The 24,699-nt window shown below is 40.4% G+C and overlaps 1 protein-coding gene across 4 annotated transcripts in view; it reads right to left on the bottom strand.

Moving 5' to 3' along the window:
• Nucleotides 1-2,976: 2,976 nt before the first annotated feature.
• Nucleotides 2,977-24,699, bottom strand: part of sema6cb (semaphorin 6Cb) — a 152,592-nt gene continuing 130,869 nt past the window's right edge. For 2 of the 4 annotated variants that reach the window (XM_084944076.1, XM_084944077.1), the window contains 4 exons: nucleotides 24,214-24,272; nucleotides 23,692-23,742; nucleotides 19,416-19,571; nucleotides 2,977-7,096 (listed from right to left, as the gene is read on the bottom strand). In XM_084944076.1, coding sequence (XP_084800202.1) covers nucleotides 5,766-7,096; nucleotides 19,416-19,571; nucleotides 23,692-23,742; nucleotides 24,214-24,272 — 1,597 coding nt within the window. In that variant the 3' untranslated portion in view covers nucleotides 2,977-5,765. The remainder of the gene's footprint in view (nucleotides 7,097-19,415; nucleotides 19,572-23,691; nucleotides 23,743-24,213; nucleotides 24,273-24,699) is intronic. The other 2 variants (XM_084944079.1, XM_084944080.1) reach the window with 2 other exon arrangements.

Genomic DNA, 24,699 nt, shown 5'->3' with positions numbered 1-24,699 from the left:
GCACAGTGCATGCCATTTATATTGATTTAGCTCGCCTAAAATTTGAGATTATATCCCTGCAGCTGTAAAAAAATAAATAAATAAATAAAACAAATAATTATTATTGATTCATCATTTGGATAGCATTTATTACAGTGAATATTGAATTGCTTTTTCAGCAAAAATAAATACATAGTTTGTCTTACGCCTCTTTTATTGCCCAGGTTGTTGTTTTTGCTTATATACAGAAATTCTCCTGTCAAGATGACAACAACAACAACAACGGGCAGCACGGTGGCACAGTGGTTAGCACTGTTGCCGCACAGCAAGAAGGTCCTGAGTTCAATTCCAACATCAGGCCGGGGTCTTTCTGTGTGGAGTTTGCATGTTCTCCCCGTGTTTGCGTGGGTTCCCTCCGGGTACTCCGGCTTCCTCCCACCGTCCAAAGACATGCAGCTTGTGGGGATAGGTTAATTGGATAATCCAAATTGTCACTAGGTGTGAATGTGCGAGTGAATGTGAGTGCGAATGGTTGTCTGTCCCTGTGTGTTGGCCCTGCGACAGACTGGCGACCTGTCCAGGGTGTACCCCGCCTCTCGCCCTATGACAGCTGGGATAGGCTCCAGCGCCCCCCGCGACCCTGAAAAGGATAAGCGGAAGCAAATGGATGGATGGAAGATGACAACAACCAAAATGCTGTAATGTCACAATGATCAGACAGTCCACGGAAAGGCTGACTTGCTAAATAAACTGAATCGAGGTTGGAACATGTTATTTTAAGTATGAGAACTAAACTCTGTGTTGGCTGAACTGTAATCAGAGTTAAATAGCATCTACAAGCGCAGAAATTCTCAGGCAGCTGTGAGAAATGTAACGAACCGCACAATAAACCTTATCACTGTTTCAGTGACAAGTATTTAAAATGAATTCAATCACTAAAAAAAAAAGAAAAAGAAATTGGCAAAAGTATGTGTTTTTTTTTCTTATAAGCACGCTCAGTCTTAAAGTAATCGCCCAACATTTCGGGAAGTATGTTTGTTTTCCCTCTTCCTGGGAGCACGGATGGACTTGGCTCACTGTTTGGACATGGATTATGGCTGTTTCCTGTGGTGCTTTGTGCTGTTATTTATCACAAGAACTCACTAAAATCTGTTTTGTTGTTATTATTTAAAGCTTTCACTGGGGAATTAATTTGTTTGAAGACATTTCATAAAGAAAAAAGAAAAAAAACCCTCTACTTTTGTTGCTTTTCCAAGTACTTTTGGAGTTCGTTTCATCTCACTCGGGTTGCTGTGCCAGACTCTAATGGGCTCATCACTGCCCCCTGTGTATTGAAACAATTAGTATATTGGTTCTTACTGGAGATGGCGGATTTCTCTGTACTAAAAGCACAAATTAAATTGATGCTTAGTATATCTTGTACTCTAAATCCCAGAGACACAGAAAAACATTTTATTTCCCAGAACCACTGAAAAAATTCCTTTAGAAAAAAAAAAAAAACATCGTTCATCCACACACAAAAAACAAATCACTTGCTTCTTGACTGACATCCAAATTTTACATCTATATCTCTCAGACATCACAAGACATGGGACAGAATATGCACTTAGTAGAGAGAGCAAACAGATCCAAGATGCATACTACTACACACTGCTCAAAAAATTATAGGAATACTTTGACAACATTTCCGAGTTCAATGGGAATAAGAATTTTGCTGGGTGTTCGTACTGATATGGACTGGCTAATGTGTTAGGGGAAAAAAAAGGATGCCACACTGTTTGATGCAAATTAAAATCATCAACTTACAGAGGGCTGAATTCAAAGACTGCCAGAAAACCCAAGAGAAAAAAATGACGTATGCTTGGTTAGTTTGCCAAAATTTTATTTCAGCAACTCAAAATGAGACTTTGTAAAGCACCCAAGTTCTATAGGGACCAGCATTGTCATGCACTAGGTGGAACCCAAGAATGCCTGCACCAGCGTAGGGTCTGATGATGGGTCCAAGGATTTCATCCCATTATCTAATAGCAACCGGGGCACAGTTGCTTATCATAGAGAGCTCTGTAAATCTCTTCGTAGATATGCCTCCCCAGACCAAATTGGTAATGCTGGACGATGTTTAAGGCAGCATAACACTCTCCACAGCTTTTCCAGACCCTTTCACATCTCTCAGATGTGCTCAGGGTGAACCCGCTCTTATCTGTGAAAAGCACAGGGACCAGGGCTTTTCACCAATACCGGTATACCAATTGGCCATCATGGTGCCGGGCAGGAAGCACAGGGCCCACTAGAAGACACTGGACAGTCAGGTCACTCTCATAAAGTCTGTTTCTAATTGTTTGGTCAGAGACATTCACACCAGTGACCTGCTGGAGGTCATTTTGCAGCTCGGGCAGTGCTCATCATGTTTCTCTTTGCACAAAGAAGCAAACAGCAGTCCTGCTGATGGGTTAAAGACTTTCTATGGCCCTGTCCAGCTCTCCTAGAGTAACTGCCAGTCTCCGGGAATCTCCTCCATGATCTTGAGATTGCACTGGGAGAAAATGGACTATCAAACCTCTGTAGGGTCCTGGGATCGCCTCATGCTACCAACACTGACAAATGCAAAACTAGTGAAAAAATAAACAGGAAAAAATGTAAGTCGCATCCACCTCTAAGACCACACTTTTATTTTGCACAAGTTGTTAATTTCATTAACAGTAAAGCAGCTGAGACTGATTAACAACTCCTCGACCTACTCCCTTGTCACAAGGTCAAACTGCTTGATACAATACTCTGATTAGAAAAGTGTTTCTTTAATTTTTGAGCAGTGTATCTATTATAATATACCGTCTCAAAGTATAGTTTGAATTACCATCTCACCTAAACGTTTCTGCCTCAGAGATGAGCTACTGGTTTATCTGCTACTGCTATTGCTATTCTTGTTTTCAGACTTTGTGTATGACCATCGACGATGTTACCGGGATTATTTTGACACATTGACCAGTGAAACGTTCATCATATTTTCCATTTTATTCCTAGTATAAGAGACATACAATGATATTCTGTGAGACCAAATTCATAGTAAGTCAAGAGGCAAAGCCTGGAAATCAAACGGAGAAAAACATAATACTGAATCAATGAGACCTCACCCAGATAGAATGTATTTACACCAAATCAAATACTGATAGAACTTTTAAGAGGCGAGACCGTCCCCATTTCCGTACAATCTGTTACCGGCAGATTAAAAACAAACAAACAAATTACAAAAAAAACAAAACAAAAAAACCAGACCAAAACAGAAAAATAAATCCATTAAAACACTGTAGCTGCCACAATTCCTCTTATGAAACACTGCCGCCCCAACCCTAAATCAAGTTGGATGTTTTTTATTTGCCGTCTGAAAGGCTATTTAATGCTCTGCTGCCTGTTAATTACCAAATCAACTTTTTTTCCTTACAAATGTTAGGTACTTTTCCTTAATTTACTGAAGCTGGAGTAGTGTGAATGGTAAACTTTACACTGGGTCAAATGAGCTCTGGGAAATTTCAATCAATAAACACCATTTTCAGATACAGTAAATAGCATAGTGCTGTTTTCACAGAATTGATCACGGTTCCATCCAACCGTGGTCAAAGTGACTCTCCTGAAAAGTACAACAGTTGAGTTTTGAAGGGGTGATATGTCTGAGGCACAGCCGGCTGGCATCACCATTAATGAGGTGAAAATCCTCAGCAGTGTTTGGCAGCACGGTCACCTGCGAACCGGTTCCACAATCACTTCCCAAGTATCGATCCAAGAGACAATCTCAGCCTGTCGGATCAGAGTTCATTGCACTGCTCCATGTTTCTTGTCCATGTTTTGAAATTCAACACCCGGTGGCACCACTAGGTCAAGATCTACAGCAGTAACCATTGTAGAAGTCATGCTACATGCCACCAACCTGGATTTATTTTCATACAGAACTGAAACCATATGGTTTCACACGCTTGCTAAAACATATATCCTGACATTCAAAACTCAAGCAAGACACACTTTTTTCCTCCCAAAAGGTAAATGCAACTTCTACAATGGCTACACATCTGTAGGTGATAACTTAAGAGGAACTGTGAACTGCTCCTTTAGAAACCCAAGAAGATAATACTACAAAAAACAAAAACGTAACAATGGCACCTACAAGGAAATCGACACCGAGGTGAAAGTGACAGTATACAGTCAAACCTGAATGTCTGCAGTCTCAGGCTTTGTACTTGCTGTGTCCCACACTCGCATTAAAAACCTGTAGGCTCACACTTTTGGGATGAAGACAAAAGAAAAGCGAAAAACGAAGGGTTTCATTCCAAAACAATGCTGAAAAAAAAAAGGTACTAGTTATTTTACGTCGATTAAAAAAAATTTGATAATTTACAAAATATTAGCCTACTTTGTAAAAAAAAATTATAGTCAATATATGACATAACATATGATTTATTAGTGAGTGTTACAGTCAAACTATTAATTCAGTTAATTAGAACCGATGAGAAATATCTTATTCTGGAATGAAACTCTTCACATATACAATAGATACTGTATGACACATACTGACAACCATAGAAAAATCAAACACCTACAATATACTGTAGCATAGTTGCCATCTGAGCCCCTTGCATTGACCCCTAAGCCCATGTCACACACTATTATTAAATAAGGCACACATTTACACATACAGTTAAAATTTGGCTAGTAATTATTCCTTTATTTACAACCAATAGCCACAGAGTTAATAATTATGATAACTGCAGTCTGTTCGATGTTCAGTGTTCATTCTCCTAACACCAGGCGGCAAGACGTGTTTGTCTTGTCCTCTTTGGGTCCAAAATATTTCAGAGAAATATGTTGGTTGTTTCCATTTCAAAGAATATTAGACCCACTAGAGTTGCGGAGCACCAATGTTGTCGAAACATTCTTGAAGAACTTAAATGGACCCGAATGTTGTCACCTGACATCAGCTGGGACAGGAAAAAAGTAAAAGAGAAGGCGAGTGTAGCTGCTTTGTTGAAGTATTTCCTTTGTCTTGTCATTGTGACCAAATTTGAATTGGTGTCTGGAGCCAAATGACAACATTTGATGAACATTTGATGCCCCTAAGATATTTCTTAGGGCTTGGGCGGGGGGATCGTTTGATATGCCCAAAGATGAGAGAGTATAGTAAGGCAAAGACATAACTACTTTCAGGGGATTTTTTTTTTTTTTTTTTTTAACCACAGGTTACACATACTGCATATGTATATGTATACATATACGGTGTAAATATAAACACACATATATATACACACACATGCATAATATAAACACATTCGAGGGTGGGGTGGGTGGGGACCGGATACCAACACTACATCAGAAAAGGTTAAGCAAAAGCATGAATCTAAGCGAGCCTCGAGCTTTTAAGTCTTCAAGATGACTGATGTGTCAAGTTTTTCCAACATCAACGTGTCCAAAAACGGAGTTGCATTGTAAATCCACATTGAGGACATTGGCAGCCTAATATAAGGAGGTGGCATCACGTCACCCAAGTAAGCGGTTCTATAATAAGCAAGTAGCTAAGCAATACCAATATGGTACAAAGATATTCGTTGGACAAAAAGAAGCGGAAAAAAACAAGTTTGGTTGAGGCTTTTGTCCACAGTGACACTGGTGCCACACAGTTGGTTGTGTTTTCAGGTAAAGGTCTGCAACCCCAAACTCACTGCATTTCTTCAAAGTTTCTTACAGATGACACAATGAGGGGAGGGGGGGAGGCTCCTTCTCTTAGTCCAAGAGCATACCCCTCAGTAGTTGAACTTTCCCTGTTCATTGACTGGGGATGTGGCAGGTATGAACAAGGGCTTGGGAGGGACGTCAGGTTTGAGAGAAGCTGCCCGACGGACGATCGCACCCCTGTGTGGAACCTCTTGCTGTTCTCCATTATAACTGTGCTGACGTGCCAGGTATCCATTGGGAAGCAGGGGATAGTGAACCTCACACGCGCTGCCCGTCGAGTTCATCCGCGCCAAAAGGGGAGGTGGCTGGTGGGGCCCGCCATTTCGTTGGCTGAAGCTGTGTTGGCGAGGGATCATTCCTCCTCCCCCTCCTCCTACTACTCCACCTCCGTTGGGCATTTTGGTGGCTGCAGCAATCAGTGATTGCCTTTGGGAGGAATGCCTCCTCTCCAAGGTAGACTGGTGGTGCATGGGAATGTCTGGGGGAACATCCATGCGACGGGTGAGGCTGTCACGTGGTAAAGTGGATGAGCTGTAGTAGGGGGCTGATTCTGTCTCAGGTATCTGAGGCTGGATACGGTTGGCAAAGGCTAGCTGGCCTCCACCTCCGCTGGCCATCAGACCAGATGGGCTCATTAGCTGAGAGTTCTTGCTGCCGCTAGCCTCGTGGATGTGCTTCAGAAGCTCATCGAGTGAGGTTACTTCCATCACCTTCTGAGAGTAGCCAGCGTAAGGCTGCTGAGACAACACACGCTCAACATTGTGGATTTTGCGTTCATCGGGATGAAGGTGTCCGGCTGCTGACTGGCTATTAGACAGTCCATGGGAGTAGGGGAAGACCTGCTGGTGAAGCACGGCAGAGCTGGGCCTGGAGCCAATATTATGGGACTTTGGTTCCTTGGCATTGTTGCAGTTCTGATTCTTCTCCCACTGGTTCTTGAATGCTTTCATGCTCTTAATTGGCAGTTCTGGGGTCGAGTCTGGTGTAGGCAGACCAGACAGCTCTGAGGAATGGTGGAGTTGGTGATGCTGGGCATGGACCAAGTCTCCCATTGTCATTCCATGATGACCATTTCTCCTCGATGGGTGATGCTCCTTACTGTTGGCGAAGAAAGAGTTGTAGATCTTGGGAGATGACACCTCCAGCTTGTCGTCCTTACTTTGGCTGTCCAGGAGGCCATTGAGCTTGGCCAGGCTGCGCAGTGATAGAGCATGCGGAATTGGGGCTTCGGGGTCTTTCGACAACTTCTTGGTCTTGTGGCTTGTGTGATTACAGTAGCATGAAACCAGGAAGCCAGAGAGGAAGGCACCAAGGACAAAGGCCACCAAAACACAAGCAATCAGAAGAGTATAATGGACACTAGGACTGGGTTTGTCTTGCTCTGGAGGTCGCCTCACACCTTGAAACAGATGAAAAGAGAAAAAGGTACTCCAGTTAGTTTTTCTGACTGAGCCAGAAGGTTTAAAAAAATAAAAACATTTTTTCAAGAGCTAATATAGGTCAAGCAACAGCTGGGACAGACAGGTTGTGTTTGCAGGAGATTCACTATGTGGGAAACAGCATGGGAGGGGTGTTTGAACTAAGCTCTTGGCTTCCTTTCCTTCCACTGTTAATAGATGAATACAGCCTTTCTTTCTAGGACTTGTGCTTTCACCTCAGACAGGCAGAGGCCAAGAGCTCGCCAGTCAGTGAGGAATCAACTCTGAAATGAGTTAGAGCTTTAAATATTGATGGTAGCACAGCAGCAGGAACCTGATGTCATTTTCACAGACTTCGCCTTCCAATGCGAGGATCAGGAGCGAGAGCACCTGGTACGATGAACGAGCCAAAAATAACAGGTCTATTCAATAGCTCACCGAGTCTGGCACCTTTGCCAACACAGACTCAAATGAGGTTGTCAAATTCTTGCAAAATGAAGCTGAGGGGACAGTTTGCAAAACAGCACACCAAGAACACAACGACATTAGCTAAGGTAAATCTACCATGTAACTGTCCTTAGGAGCTGTGACCCAAGCACCGTGATTGCCTAATGGCGTGAAAGGCAGGGATGATAAGGAGAGAGAAACCTGCCACCTCTTGTAATCAGAGCTCATTTGCAAGAGGCTGTTGCCATCTGTGGTGACAGACCCTTCTCTCTGCCCTTAATGACAGTTCTGCGAAACTGATTAGTCTGCAGAGGGGGACAGCTGAGCTGAACTGAAAACAGAGAAGAATGCAGGTGCTCCCCACAAGCTAAATTCAGCAGCACATGAAAGCTTAGTGGAGAAATTAAAATGGAAAACAATTATGTCTAAATCAGCCTTGATGATAGTTCATAAGGCGTTTAAAGAGCGATTTGTGGATGAGTATTAAGGCAGCCACAGTTCAGTTATCAGGTCTGCATTATAAATAGTTTTAATATTTACTTTAAATTAAATGATTCAAACCAAAACTTCAAGAAATTAAAATTCCTCTCAGAAAAAAAAAAGAATAATAAACATAAAAGCAATCAGGGATCAGTGAAGCAATCTGGCATTGTGACAATGGTATATAACATATTGTGATTTGTATAGACAGTAACGTCTCTTGATTACTAGGAAAGTTAACAAGCATGTGCAGTTTTAGGATATCATCTTAGTCTGCCAGGGAGTCACGAAGAGAACCCGAGTTCTCTGCCAGTCTTAGAGGATATCGGTTTTGACACTAAAGGACTTTTACTTTTTAGTATGGTGAAGAGCAGGAAGAAAACCGCCTACATAACATTATTAAAGGCAATAAGTATGTGTTAGAAGAGTCAAAAAGGGCCTTTCTGACTGTGTTTATGGAATTAGAGGGAAATATTGTAAGATATTACACAGAGAAAATCTGATCAGAGACTCGCTAAGTTTCAGTTAAATCTCTGCACAAATGCACAAGAGACAAAAGCACAAATGAGTGGAATCTAAATTCATTTTCTTAAGCCTCAAAAGAGACCACGGTAACTACACTACACATGACAAGGAAAGACGAGCAATTTGCCTCCTGTCATCATTACAACTTTAATTTGACAGAATCTCATTACAACAGTGGACTGATATGTTGAAATAATAATCAAACAATCTCTCTTCACAACGGAGCTGCATGTACACAGTTTCTAGCAATTTGTGTTTGGAGAAAGACTCAATTATTTAGGTCATGAAGTTAGCGAAACTTTTTCATTTCTTTTATGTGGAGCTGAACTGAGCAGGTGTGCTTGTAAAAGCGTACCATCCCTTCATAATGTATCACTGCATTCATTGTGAGGGGTGATTTACCGTTTGCCCAGCTGAAGGATTCTGTGGTGCACTAATCTTTTTGGAAATAATGCTTTTAATAGAGCTTCCAATTAAAAATTCTCAGTTTTTAGCCATTTATTCTTATGACTGCTTCAACTTATGACCGCATTAAAAAGTCATAAATCATAATTGCAATCCCAGTGGGCGAGGCAATCAGAAGTGATGCTGCAGTGAGCCCATTAATACCACTTCTTTTAATCTTGGGCATTTCTTTCAATCAGCTTTGCAGCATCAGTATGATTCCAAGATTTTGGATCTAACTGATGTGTTCCCTGGCGGCATGCAGCTTTTGTAATGAGTGGTAAAACTCTGCTCTCATCTTGGTGTGCACTTTGTCTCCCGTCACCCCCGTGGTTTCCCGGTGGCTGTGAGTCATCTGCTCCCTCTGGACCACGACACCCTCCTCAGTGTCTGTGCTTACAGGCTTATAGCGATGTTCCTCCTGGTTGAGGGCTATGAGTCAAGTGCCACAGCAGGAGGTAAAACACACAGCTGAGGTAAACAAACCCAGAACCTATGAATGGCCTGTCACAACATGTTTCATGAGCAGGCTGAATAACTCAATCAGTGGGTATGTGGGACATATGGTGCCACCGGTCACAGTGAAATTAATACCCGGTGAATCATACCAACAGCCTGGCGAGCAGCTAGGTGGCGCACAGGAAGTGCTCGCCAACTTTACCTACTGAATTTGCACCACTTCACAAACATTTAAAAACGAAAAAGTGCGTGCAACTAAATAAATATGTAGTTCAAAAAAAGTCTTTAGTGGGGGGGGGGGTCGCCCCATGTTAACAGAGTTTTACACTAATTACACAGCTCTCCATCAGTGTTCCTCTCCAACGTTGTCACATTATATTTTTGTGTCAACTCAACATGGACTTGGCTCAGCGGTGGCTTAATATAGCAGTACCCCAAGTCTGCCAAAAGGTAAAAAGACAGATGGCTGCATGTGTCGAGGCAAAGGAGAGAAGGAGCGAGAGACGGATGTTGATAGCCAGGAAAAAAAAATAACTGAAGAGAAAGATGAAGGAATGAAATTCAACCTTGGTTGCAGGGGGGAGGTGACTTTGTGGGGACCCAAGGATCCAAGACACAGGGGAGCAAGTGTAAAAGAAAAAGAAGAGGACCAAAATAAAAAAGAAAAAGATTGAGAGGGAGCAAATGTATGTGAGAAGAATTAAAAGAAGAAGACGGGGAGAGAGGCAGAGTGAGAGATGCAGACTTGACGGGGTGAGTGACAGACCGTCACTCTGCTGGGTTTTGAAGCCTGGTGCTCTGCGGCATCTGTGATACGGATGGAGAACAAGTCTCGCGTTCCTCCACAGTGCCGTAGGAAGAGAAGCACTTTATGATTGCATCCATATTGTTAAAAATAGATAGCACGGCAGGTTATGTAAACAGGCAGATTTTACATAGCGCTGCCTATGCCACGTCTTACTAATTGGTGCTGGTTTTTGCACGAGGGGAAACAAAGTAAGGAGGGCTTACTGTTGATAGGTGTGTTTTAAGAGTTTCCCTTTTTTTTTTCCCTGCAGGTGATAAAGGCGAGTTTGAAAACAAATTACAATGGAAGTGACAATTTCTCTTAGGAGTGCGCGATTAAATAAATGGATCCTGTCTTTGCAAGCTCTCAAATCGACTTCATTAACAAACACCCATAAGCTTTTCCATGACACCAATTACCGGTAATCTGAACCCTTTGAAGTTTCACACTTGCTCAATTGTGAAAATTTCCTTTTGCATGTCTTGCAGGACATTAAAGCATTAGCACTCTACAAAACTTGAATTTTAAATATTAAATATAAAGAGGGACTGAATACCAACACTGTCAAGGTCAGATGCATAATAATTCAGAGCTTTTTCTCTCACACACAACTTTTCCAGTGCACAAGGCTTTTCTCAAGGGTGTGTTTAAATGCTTTGTAACCTGGAAAACAATTTATGTTCTATTTTTTTCGCATCAAGTGAAGACGTTCCAAAATAGCCCTAATTAGTTTCTGCTTTCTGCAAGCTTACAAGTGCATGTAATTGTTCTGTTAATGGCTACTCCATCCCAATGAGAAGCCAATGAGACAAAATTGCCCCAGGCTTCATAGACAAGCATTGCCCCCCGTCTGCTAATGCTTCCACACCAAAAATAACAATTTAACTCTTGAGAGACACCCTGAGGTTGAAGATCGGAACAAATTAATTATTTGCCTTTTTTTCCAAGTCTGTGTGAAAAGCAGAGCAGCTCTGCCCCATTGCTGTGAGCTTTTAGTAATTTGACATTTTTAATACTTGATGTCTGTACACTGACAGACATGGTTAGCAAATGGAGCATGATTGTGCGCATCAGTGTGCGTGTCCATACAGATACACGGAATATCCGGGCTGTATGTGTGCAGGGCTCTGGCTGTTGACAGAGTGAATTCAATCATGTACACTTGTTATTAGGCATTTGCATAATATTCCACCTCAGTGCTCAGCCAATTGGATGCGGTTTAATATATGCACACGAGCTAAGGTGATATGGTGTAATGTAACAGATCCATTCCAATTGAAAAGTAGTTGTAATGAGCGCTGCATTTCATTCCTGGTGTGCTGATGCATACAGAGCATATATCTCATTACAGTTTTGATTGAATATTGGTAAATTAACCATGCTGAGACATCTGGTAATCAGAACCTGGTGTCTGCCTGACATCCTTCAATATCTACACCTGTGGTTTGAGAAGACAGACATGTTTTCAAGCAGCAGCAACAATATATTTTGCTTCAAAAACCCAGACAGGAAATAGTTTGGTTAAAGGGTCTAGCCTTCCAGATTACCCAAAAAACACATTTTCTCACTTCTTGTGCAGACAGGTTTAATTTGATTTATCCTTCTTCTAATTTATCAGCCTCCACACTTGATGAAGCCACGTCAGCACATCTAAAGGTGACTGAGCTTTGTTTGCCTAAAAAAACAAATCTTGCTGGGGAAAAAAAAAAAAGACTCTTCCTCAAGGAAATGGGCCACGAACACAATCTTCAGAGGCTGATATCTCCCAAAAATAGGTGCATCTTTTATTGGACTGCAGTTTACTTACATGAGTAAATGTGCTTTTTGTTGTCATTATATAAGTTGGTATCGGGTTTACTCATCACAAACCCTTAAACTATGCAGAGCACATGCACTGGGTCCTTTTTCCTTTTTACATGCAGTTGCATCAGAAACAAAAAGAGCTGTTTATTTTGCCATTCAGTGGATGGTGAAACAAAATGCTTCCAATGCATCTGGTGCAGCAGAAACGTGGCACTGGAAGAATCTTGGCTTCACCAGTAAACTTAAAGAGACAGTCCACACCAAAGTCACTTTTCATAAAGCATAACACAATAATAATATTACACTGTAATGAAGACGCACAAATAAAAGGTGAGGAAAATCAGTGGCCACATCACCTGAAGTGTGAAATCTTTTCTTCGAATTGTCTTTGTGTGCACATTTATAATTGTGCTTTATTTGGCATGAACTGCTGCTTTAAGAGATGGAGAAACTTGCGGGCCACTCACACACCTGCACACAGTTTCAACCATCGGCTGTAAAATTGGAGAGGCAGATCATAAAGAGACGATGAAAAGGGTCAGTGAGAAAGAATTCAACAAAGGAGGCAGGTAAAGCTAAAGGGTTAGTCCAACTAAACATAGAAAAGAACAAAGAGAAAGAAAACAAGCAGGTAAAGTGGGAGTAACACTCCCCCAGAGGTCAATGAGACAGATAAAAGGGTAAGGGGTTAAGGCTAAGGGCCGGGACTACTGCGTAGTTGGATCTCACCACTGTGGGCCCCGTGGATTTCTGTGACACCCTGAGCTAAGCTGAGCTTTAATAGCCAATATGGAATAAAAAGCCATTAAAAGTTCCAAGTATGGAAAGTGAAGTATTTGGTATGTGTAATGCCTTTAAAGGTTAGTCTTTACAGCACATTGCAGTAAAACATGATGTCACTCAGTCGCTGTGAAGTGCTGGTGAGCTGAGTGAAGGGAAAAGATGGCCTAGTTTTGCATAACCTTTACACCACGACTAGGACTCAGGAAGTCCAAACTGGAGCAGCTTTTCAAAAACTTAATGTGTGCACACATCGTGGCCCGACTTGTGATAAATGATGCAAAAACAGCCAGTAGGGTCAACACAGAGCAACGGGTTGAATGAAATTTGGCAGACGGCGGTAGTCTTTAACTGTCATAATGAGCATGTTCTGAATATTCAGCCTCTGTCTGACCCTAAAGATCTAAAAAAATGCATTAAATATTTGAATGCTCAACTTCACACTTTTGTGCTTAAAAGTATGAAAAGTAGAACAAAAATAAGCCCCTTTCTTTTAAATAGTGAGAAATGACATTGGGTATTTATTTATTTATAACAACACACTGCTTACAACTTTACCAACTTTATCTCATTTAAGACAAAGAAGTCCAAGAAGATTTCGGATATCTGATTATCGAACAGTACGCATGCTGATGTGGGATGAAGTGTCTCTGAGGAGTGGATATTGGAGAGTGGTTAGAAGGGACACAGTCAGAGCTCATTGACTAATGATACAGGCTGTGTCTGTTGCCATGGTCTTCAGAAGTATAAATAACTCTTTAGAAAACTAGCTGGCATCAATGTCCCCCCAGGACACCAGCCCTCCTTCATGAAAAGGTTCAGCTCGAGTTCACTCTCTGCTCTCCTCCTGTAGTGTTTTAATGAGATTGAAAACGCCCGCCCGACTTGATTCTATTATCGAGCCATCTCCCCACGCTTGTCAGCTAAATTAGCTGCTAACCTGAGTTTTTGGTCCAACCCACGCTGGTTCATCTAAATGTGCAAGAGTCAAGGAAAAGGTCAAATAACAATAGAGGGCAGACGAAGGGGAGAAAACAAACCGGAGAGGTCTGGAACCGGGAATCTGATGCAACACACTTTTGCTAGCCTGGAGACTAATGTGTGTTCGCACAAAATGGAGAGGTGGGCGTTTTCCCAGCCAGAAACTGCTCGAGTGCACCCGACTGCTGTTCTCTTTTCTAAATAGCAGCAGGTCAGCAGGTCTCTGCCCCAGCCTTTTAGTCTTTTCTGGTGTTTACATAATGTAATGCAGCTATCCACATCAGAGCAAACCATAACTGAGCTACACTAAAGAGATAATGTATTTAGGATTAGCATAGCTTATGTGTTGAATATCTGCCTTTTCTATTTATTCGCACCTTTAATGAAATGGTTTATTTCTGCTCATAGGCTCTTCTAGAGATGTCCACTCAAAGGCAAACCTTGAAATTTGGGTTTACTTTTCTGAGCCTTTATATCTGAACTGTTGCCCATAGCACAGGTGCTCTTTCACACTCTCAATGTAACAGTGACTGCCTTACCAATTATCCTTTTTCCAAAGTTAATTTTAGTTTTGCCCTGAAGGAAATCACCATCTTACACAGGCCACAAGTTGAAAAGTAGAGCCAGAAGTGAAGGTTAGTGTTTAAAGTCTATACTAGTGGTTTGAGAATTGGATGCCTTTTAGGACACCGATTATCCCTGTGTTACTGTACATTTTGAATGTGTCTAGTAGGGCTGCCCCTAAAAGTCAAAGCTTCAAGGCAAAAGTTGAAAATCTGGCTAAGATGCTTCACTTCAATTGTTTGCTTATTTGCACAACAACATTTAGACAAGAAGCTAAAATCTAAGGTGGACTGATGTTCTTGCTAACCGATGAGCCCTCTGCTCAGTGTGTGACAAAGTTCATTTGTTGAGGCAAATTTAGCAATGACTGCGTGAGACAAATTAGCTGCAGCCACTGGGAAGTGCATGGTGACAGCAGTGATTAGGCTACTGTAATATTCCATATGACGTCTGCATATGCAGAAGTTTCTGATTAATAGCTATCCAAATGTTTTGTATCACGTTTGCTGCCCCACAAGACCAGTCTCCCCCTATTTTTCTATTTTCTGTGAGTAAAATCACAGGAACTGTGGTCAAACCTCAAAATTAAAGACTTTGTCAATTCAGGTAAGAACAGCCCTGAATTTCATTCATGTTTTCACTTGTTTATGACTGAATAGTCATTGTGAATTGTTTCGCAGGCTTAAGGCACCTTTCTCTTTTTCAAAACAAAAAAGTTCTCCTATTAGGAGTAAACAATAATATGTAACCTTTTGCTAAAACCTGGTTAAATATTGACACTTTTGATCATTTTTCCAACCATATATAATATTTAGTCCGCTCTCCAATCTCTGCATCTTCTATGAAAAACAAATGTTTTTCACAGATATTTTAGATTAAGAAAAGTGCAGAAAAAAGTAAATGATGGTTAAGCTCTGTTTACGGGGCTGATGATCCTGACAGAGTTCACTGGGACCTTGAAGAGACTCCAGCCATTTCTAATCTCATTAGTGACACCTGGGCTTTTCCTTCTCTAACAAGTCTAAATTGCTGTTGTGAGTAAGGCCTAGAGTTTCTGTTTCACATTACTTTACACTGATTATGTAGCCTGGGGGCTTCATGGCAACTTAACTGCTGCCAAAACTTGACTAACAAAGTTGTTTCCAAGTTTGTAGGCAAGCAGTATGTCAGCAGCATCAGCACTTCCATTAGCATCTACTTTTAATCCTGTCAGCCACTGCTGTGCATTATGAAGTGTTTTATAAGTGCTCATAGCTGAATCTATAAGTAATAAATGGTGGCTTAGCACTTTGAAAGAAAACACACTTGATGCCTATAGAGATGCCTCACATATACAAACGTGAAGCCAGACTCATTTCAAGCTAGTGCCTACAGCAGTATTGATTAACATGCACATCTGTTTCCTCAGATGAGAATGAGATTTATGATGCATCTCTTGCAGACAGGCAGTGCATGCCGAGTCAAACCTCAGTCCTTTACAGCAAGTCCAATTCAAGATTATAGCATTTGATCATTCATCTTTAATACTATGTCAGTTGTGTTTTTTAATGGGCTGTGGCTGCAGCTGTCCTTATAACTAATATTACTCAGCCTGTCGGCTACTTTCCCATTTATTATTTTACATGTGTAAACCTCCGAGCATCACAAACAAGACCTACTAAGCTCATTTACAGTTTTATATTTTTATTCACGGATTAGTCGAATACTACCACCACTACCTTCATTAGTACTTCTACTATTACAGGAGCATGCTTCCATATTCTAAATAATCTTAATTTAACTTACACTTAGCCCCTCAGCTAATCAACCGTTTGAAACAAGACATTTTAGCTCCTCTCCCACTATCCATTTAAACCGGCTTTGCTCTAATCAGCTGCTCGTTGCAGACAATGTTTGAACAGCAGTTGTGTATCACTGAAATGACCACAATGAGACCCATCTTTGACATCACTGAGATAAAAAAGGAATAATAAAAAAACCCTTCAGAAACAGTATTTAGAGCAGTCTGAAGGCTGACCTTGTGCCTCACAGGGATTACTTAAACATTATTGTTATTAGTAATCTTTGCCTGAGCATGCTCATATCAAAAATTATATGAACATCAACCATCACAGCAGTATATATACAGCTGAAAGTAATCAGAAGTATATCAGAAAACTTTATTTCACACTGGTTTAGCCTCAAGGTCAGTTGGTGCTGTAATTATTGGACACTCTATGTTTTGAGTAAAGACTGGGCCTAAAGATGGACAATCATTAAATCAAGTTTTAGTTTACTTTTACCATAAGTTTATTTTGTGTCCTAATCTGTCTACTGGCACATTGTTTGGGAGGTGTGTAACAGCCTCACTTACACACCACATGTTCTCTGACTTCCTGGTTTAAGGTCCTGCTTGTCATTTATTTACTTTATTTTAAAATGTAAGCTTGAACGGCTCATCGTTGCCACTGCACAGTGTTTCTGCCTGAATGGAAGCTTATTTTACATGGGGAGGATTTACGGATTCTGACACGGTGTGTGCACAGGCAAGCAGCGAGAAGAGAACAAAACACTGCTTCACGATGTTTTGTCTTCATTGAATTCTAGCCAATGAACTGCATTTCTTTTGTAAACCTGCAAGAAAATGCTTCGACTCGAGACAGCAAAGCTTCAAAAACTTTCTCTTGCTTTGCAGCTCCTATTTCGTTACAAGAACGTTTCAGAGTAACAGCTGCTGAAACGCCAAATGCTTGGAATGTTAATCAGGATTAAGTTTGAACTGTCATCTTGAAAAGTGAGGAAAAAAATGATACTCGAGACAATGAAGATCAAGAATTAATTAAATATTCAGAAACTGGTTAGACTTTTATAGGTCATGTCATTTACTGTGGCAGCTGAGGATTGGTGTGGAAGAGTTTATGCTCTTACTGAGAAATGAAATGTTTGATGTATTTAACAATGTGAGAACAGAGAACTGAAGTTAAACTAGAGCACTTTAAACTTGAGCAGTAATAAAACCTCATTCAAAATCACTGCAGCACTTATAACTACAGAAATTATAAATGTCTAAGTTAACAATGAAACCTTTCAAGCAGAACTGATTTTTTAAATAATGTGACGATTCCACCTTCTAAAATATAGGATTTTGTAGCTTTTTTTTCTGTGTGCAACATTGTAGCAAATTAAGTCAAAGCAGAAAGAAAAAGTAGATTTTATTAATTTAGCCGAAAACTACCATAAGGATTTTGTTATTAATCACTGATGTTAGCAGACAACCTCCTTATTGATAAAATAATCTGTGCCAAATACATCAATAAGTGTAAAACAGTGTACGTCACTTTGTGTGAAGACACGAATGATAACAACAGATCATTTTGTTCATTTAAAAAAAAAAAAATTAATACTATTTGCTGCAAAAGTCACCAGTTTTGCAGGCTGTGGAAAGACGAGTGCTGAGTTATGAGAATTAATAATGACTTTTATTGATAACGCTTTTTTTTTTTTTTTTTACCATAGAAGTTAAAGGTAAACAGTGTGAAAGAGACATCAAAGTATGTGGAAATCAATAATAAGGTAAAAACTAGCAGTTACAGAGATGTTCATAATAAACACTATATGTTTTCATTACTTTTATTTTCGAAAGTGAACATTCAATAAGTGGTTTTAGGTGTAATGAGGGAGATGGCGCTAGCATCTTCCTAAACAGCTTGTTCCCTATAATATTTTCTTCTGACAGAGTCTGAAGAACAGGAGGAGCTTGGTGGGATGTTATTTGTTGAAAGCGTATGCCATAATTTTTAGGGAATCAATTCTTTTTGTTTTATACTGTCATTTTACTTTGAAAAAATTAATTTTAAATTATTATTTTAGAGACTCAGAATCAAATTCAGGAAAAGAGAGAGTATCATCGGTGGTAGAACCCCAAATAGCCTGAAAGCTGACATTATATTCTCAAAGTTTGTATTAAAGGCTGACTCTTGCCTAAAACTGGAAGGGGCATTTAAATTGTAAATGACTGGTTTTGTAAAGAGAGAAAGAAATGTTACCTGGCCTGTGATTTTTTTTTTCTCATCTGAACACTGACGCTGAGGGGATATTTGTGTGTGTTGATGAGCTAAATAAATAAAAGATGAGGAAAGGGCACGCGGGAGCGGTGTTGTGTAGACCTAGGCTCTCCACTTGATGCGAGGAGTTAATTAGTGCCAACGCAGAATCTATTTACGTCGTCAAATCCATCACGTTTATGGCTGCCATGTCAACAGAGCACATCAAGATGTATGGCTGCGCATAAGGAGAAAGCGAGATCCTCTAACACTCTTTAAGCTTACTGGACTCCGCTGTATTGATTAATGTCCATCTCTGTTTAGTGATTATGCACAATGTGGTCTCCAATTACTGTACCAAGAACTTGTCATTTAGCTCACTTTCATCTCACCCCACTGGGCTTTGAGTCAGTAGAACCATTAGGTGAAGCTGTGTGGGAAATTATGCATCACGTCATGAATCGCAGGGACTAATGAAGTATATGAATCAAAAGGATCAATTAGTAATGCCTTCTCCCTTTCACTAAGAGATTGGTTTAACTAGAGAGTTACGTGTTAGTCAGATAATGAAAGCGATATTTCACCCCAGAAGAACATTAAGCCCATATTAGCATGCATACCACCACATGAGTTCAGAACAATGGTCAGCCTCCAATATAAGTTTGTGTTCTACTGGAGAGTATTTGTTCTCATTGACAATTCAGAATCAGTCTACTTCACAGTTTGCAGAGAGAGAAAAAAATGTATGACTGAAAACTGGAGAAAATAAGTGTTGATTGAATTTGTCTCACTTGTGTTTTTTCATTAGCTGTGTGAGATTGAATGCAAGATGACTGAACTGCATTGCAGGTATGCATGCTGAAAACGGGAAACTGTTGCACCAGAGTGATATATTTTTTTTGGGTTACTTTTAGTCTGGTTAGAAGTGTACAGTGAGGCATTCGGGGCCCAGCAGTGCAATCCTCAGCAGGTCAGAGTGTATCGAGGACATACATCCCTCCCCCTTACCCTCCATCTCCACACTGATTGGCTCCGAGTCAGGTGACCCTTGTTCCCCAACAGGGGGAGGGCGATCAGGACCTGTACCTCTTTCAGGGTCACCTGCCTCCTTTGGGAATGCCGCCCCATGATAGGTTGTGCTGGCGCTTGTGGGTGTGGTCTTCCCTGTGGTTGTAGCGAAGGGGGAAGGAAGAGGAGGAGTAGGAGGAGGAGGAGGGGGCAACAGAGTGAGTGATTAGTGAAATGTGAATCAGTCTGTAGAATCAACTTTAGAGAAATGAGGGTGATTCCTGAGTAGAAAGATAACCATCACCCGTTAACATAAAGACCCTGTAATGACTGTCAGGGACATGATGAGCAGACAGAGCACAAGTTAATTTGTCTGTCAATTCTCTACTCCGCAGATACAGTGATTTAAATCTCTGCAGTGTAGTTAACCAGCTGCTTCAAGTCAATGTATTTCTCCAGCAAAATGAGATTAAAGCATCTCAGCATTTGTGATCATATCCTGGACTCAAAAAATATTTTACAACCAAAAACAGCTTGTACCATTTTAAAAAGCTGTTTTTCCACATTTTGCGACTCTAAACAGTTATGAGGGCATGATGAGAGCATGCTCTGAAAAGGTTCACACTGAAATAATAATATAAGTATTTCTTTTCACATTGGCATAACTGCAACTAAGATTTTGACCACCTGAATAAATTCCCAGAGCTCAGGAAAAAAAAAGGTTTTCATATTCTGAATTTATTGTATTGCAACTTATTATTCTTTTATGCATATTCTTATCTAATCAGATCCTTTCCTCCTTTGAACCACCATGACCTTGAACTCTACCATAGCTTAAATTCTTGAGTGAACATGAGTGAATGAATGAACATACGGATGGGCAACAAAATAAAGGAAAAACCTGAACCCCTGAGCAGTAAGTAGATCCAGTGGCTCAATTTTCACAACACAGTTTGGGTCCATGTGTCTGCTAAAAGGAACAGGTTGTTGCAAATCAATACACAAATGTTCCGAGCGATCATTTTTAACCTACAATGCAACATTTCTATTGTGCAAAAGTGGCCAGGACGGCAATGTCCTCATCTATAGGACAGAAAGGGCCACTGAATAGTTTGAAGACAATGAAAATGATATGTATCACAAGCTATGGTGTTCCTGATGACCAGCACTCACATGGTAGAAAGTGTTCTTCCTCCACAATCATCAAAACAATAAAGGATAGAAGATCGGTAGCACTTTATAATACAGCCTGTGACAGGCATAAATCACCTGTAAATAAATGGAATTTCATTGGATTTTATTTGAAATTATAATGTAATTATAAAATAGTTAAAAGTAGGTACACTATAACAATGTGGTAAAAGTCAGGCTTTTGGAGGAAATAAAGAAATGGTTAGAGTTTAAATTTAATCTGCAAGTAATTTAAAGTAATGCGTAAGTAATTTCAGGTATTGCATAACCATATTAAAGATTAGGGAGTGGCTTAACCTTGTTAACTTCCAGGTATTTTACAGAAAAGAAGACATTCCTTTCATGCACACTCCTTTTGAAAAAACAAAAAACAAAAAAAACAGCTGGACTTTAATTTATTTTTTCTTATAAAAGCAAGCAAAAACCATCCTTGTCACATTTATACTGGTAAAATAAAAGGATACCTGAATATTACAACAATCATCATGCACCTGTGTCACAGCGGAATTACGATGGGGAAAAAGAACTTCCTATATTGTAAAATTACTACAAAATCGCAAACTATTTCAAATGAATTTTGACTACTTCGATGTACATTTTTTTCTCCCTACTGTTGAAACATAACTTAAGTCACTCCATAATCTGTGATATGGCTATATGATACTTAAAATTAATCATCCACTACCTAAAAATACTTAAAATTACTTGGATAATGCTTAAATTTAAAGTATAATTTTTTCTTTGTTTTGTATTATAAAGTGTTACCAGAAGCTCCTTTGGGATGACAACGTGTTTCTTCCCTTCAGTGCAGTTTAGTGACTTAAGGAAAAAAAAAAAAAAAATCAGTTGGAGTTGTTCTGATCATACATGGTGTCCCAACGCATTACTAAGACACCTTAAGTTGCATTTTCCTTACGTTTGTCTAAAAACACTCATTCCTGACAAGATGAAGATTCTTTTTTCCCCCATCTCCGCCCTCCCCCCCTTACTTAAATCTCCATCACCTTGGTGTAGCCCAGCAAACATTATGACTAACACATTTGGATTTGGTTCAAACATATGCCAAGAAACACACTGGGCATTAGTTGCCACAGGCACGGTATTATCAAACATATTTTTCCCGATGACACACTCCACATCTTGATTGCACGATTAGCTCTCTGTTGTCCTTGAGGTATGGTGAGCAGCATGCTGCTATTGGCTTGGGCTCACGCACTAATAAGCCAGCCATAATGTTAGCATTCTGCAGAGTTCACACCCAGACTGGATGAGAAGAGTTTGCTCTCTCTATTTCTCACTGTGAGCCAGTTGACAGTGTTCACTCTGAATGAGGAGCCCTGTCAGTTCGCCATCTGTGCTGGGCAAATTAAAACTGTACCAGGAGGTGCTTGGCCCTGGCATTTTGGACGGCAGCTCCATGACTTCATCATTACTTTATTAACTTACCATTTTTTAAGAAAATCGAATAAAATGTTTGTCTTTTTTATTGTTAGTGAAGTACAAAAAACCCCGTCCACTATAAAACACAGAAACACTTTACTACCTACACAGGCAGGTGCTTGTCTCAAGCTAATCCCTGTGCTGGCTGTGATTGTTTGGGTGACAGTGGAAGAAAGAAAACGTCCCTGCCTTTGGTGGTTTTTTCGAACAGGGAACAGAGCCCCCGAATGACAACAGCTTTGTTAGGCATATGGAGTGTTTTATTGTCTCGGAAAGCTGATAATTGATGTTCAGTGTAGAGACTTAAAAGGCTTTTCTTGTGAATCAGCTAGAAAAAAAAACTATAGACACACAAAAAAGAATAAACCAGAGACAGAATCTGACTGTGTGTGGAAAACTTCAAACGGAGCAGTGAAGCATTAGGGTAGTGAGAACCCCACAGGATTAAGCAGTAGGGTTGCTCATCAAGTCTTGCTACCAACTGAGTTGTAATTCCTCCAGCAGTGAGGCTTTACAGACTACTGAGGCAGTGTGGGACTGAGGAGGTCTGGGCTGAAGCCTCAAGCAGACAAAGTGGCCTCTGTTCTAAGAAAAAGACACAGAGATGTAGGAAGGATAGTTCTGAGCCATAATGGCCAGCATCTTCTAGGATGATGGGCTCGGTATTGTTATAAATCACTGTCTTGGATCAGCCACTGCCATTAGATCCCCTGTGCCTCAATTTGTCCAGTGACAAAGGGATCTGACTCCTCAACTCCTTAAAAAGTTGAGGCGGGTGCACTAGCTGTGTAGATAAAAGTGAATGAGCCTTGTTAGCAACCATCTGTTTGAAAATGACTACTTTTGAATGCAGCAGTGTCAGAAAATTGTCCTAACACCACCTCCTCAATCTTATCTGAGAGCTAGCCAGCTTAGCGCCATTTCTATTTCTATTCCGGCCATGCCAGGGGCTGTGCGGTGTGGCTGGCGGGGGAGTAATGGAACGTGACAGGGATGATGATCCTTCTTGATACAGGGCATTAGGCAGCCTGGCCAGCGGAGCTCCTGGTCCATCAAAGAAGTGATGCTTCAGACAATGGCTTCAATGTTTAAACTGTCAAACTGGCTAAGAGGGAGAGGTGGTGCCAGCCATTCAGCTGCCTCAGTAAAAGATTCTCTAACCTCCCATGTAGCCAAGTGTGGAAACATTTACTTTACAGGCACATAACTGCATAGATCTGACTCGTAGGGAGTGAGAAGTCCTTTGTAATGATATTTGGGGATATTTTTAAAAAATATCCCAGCTGTTTTACTAGTACGGCCTTAAAGGTTTTTCCAATCTTATCTTCCAATCTCTCTTCTGTTCATACAAAAACCCTACTTGATTTTAACTTTTGCTGGTCTCATCTTCAAGGTAACTTCCTTACACACCTCTGGGCCTCACACAGTGCTGCTGCTATGCATAGTAGAAAAAAACTTCTAAAATAATACAGGATGCAAACAAAATTTCCAAAATTAAATAAATAAATGAAAAGATAAAACTAACACCCCTTTGGGAATAAGAAAGGCTGTTAGTTGTTTCTTAGCTGTGAGACTGTGGACTTTAGAGAAAAGGGACATAAATGGAAATAAATATACGTATAAATAAATAAATGTGTCCACTGACCATACGCTGAATCCAGTGCTGTGTTCTGCTTGCGAGTGGTTGCCAAGACATCTGGAGAAAAGACATACAAAACAATATCAGTGTGATATTATTTGTTAAGATTTGCGTTTTCTGGACAACATTTCATTACGTTCTGATGGGAGGCAATGATTGCTGAATTTGTCCTGTTAGTGGTTCTCATCACATCCCAGACAGATGCAAAAGAGCTGTAAACAATTCACTTTGTCTTACATACAAAAACATGCTTCTTTGAGCAAATGTTTAATTAGCATAGAAAGATTGAGAACAGTATTCCAGCAGGGATTGTGAACGGAGGTGGACAAACTACTTTTCAAGCTCCTTCAACATGAACTAAACTGCAACCATAGCTAAAATAAAACATCGTAACGCTCCATTTTAATTTGTTCAAACTGCAATCAGTTGCGCCAGCTGCCATCGAGATCTGATAACAATCAGTAGTTTTAAATCTGCCTTTATTGATCATGTAAATTCCTACGAATAAATGAGTTTGTTCCATCTCACCGTGGCAGGTATCGGGGTGCTGATGGTAGCCGTTCTCCACATCCTGTTCAAACCCGCCTCTGAAGACAAAGAAACAAAGACGCACACCCACACAGCAACAAAGACAACGAAGCCTGTCAGTAAATTTGCATCAATCCATTTCACTCAATGTCCATTTCTAACAAAGCACCTCTTTCCAAAATTGGTTTTGCTCAAAAGCAGCTTTTGGAGACAGGAAGGCAAGCGCACCAAAAGAAAGGGGAAAAAAAGAAAAGAAAAGAAAGAACAACAAAATTTCATTTGTTTTACATCTGGCTGAGGTCAGAGTGTTTGTTGTTTGGACACAGTAGTGACCAGAACTGAAGGAAAAAATCTACCCTTAGATCTTCCTGCAAGGTTGTATACCATCAAATTTGTCGCATTCAGCAGATTCTAGAAGTTAGTTTGTGATGAAAGTAGTAATTTACTTTTGTGTGTCCTTGCATTTCCTCAGCTTGGCTCTTCTGC

Source organism: Perissodus microlepis, chromosome 11, assembly GCF_051167445.1.
Source record: "Perissodus microlepis isolate ML-2025 ecotype Zambia chromosome 11, ASM5116744v1, whole genome shotgun sequence".
NCBI classification, from domain to species: Eukaryota; Metazoa; Chordata; class Actinopteri; order Cichliformes; family Cichlidae; genus Perissodus; species Perissodus microlepis.
The sequence above is the reverse complement of the archived record's forward strand: the minus strand, read 5'-3'. Positions and strand labels throughout refer to the sequence as shown.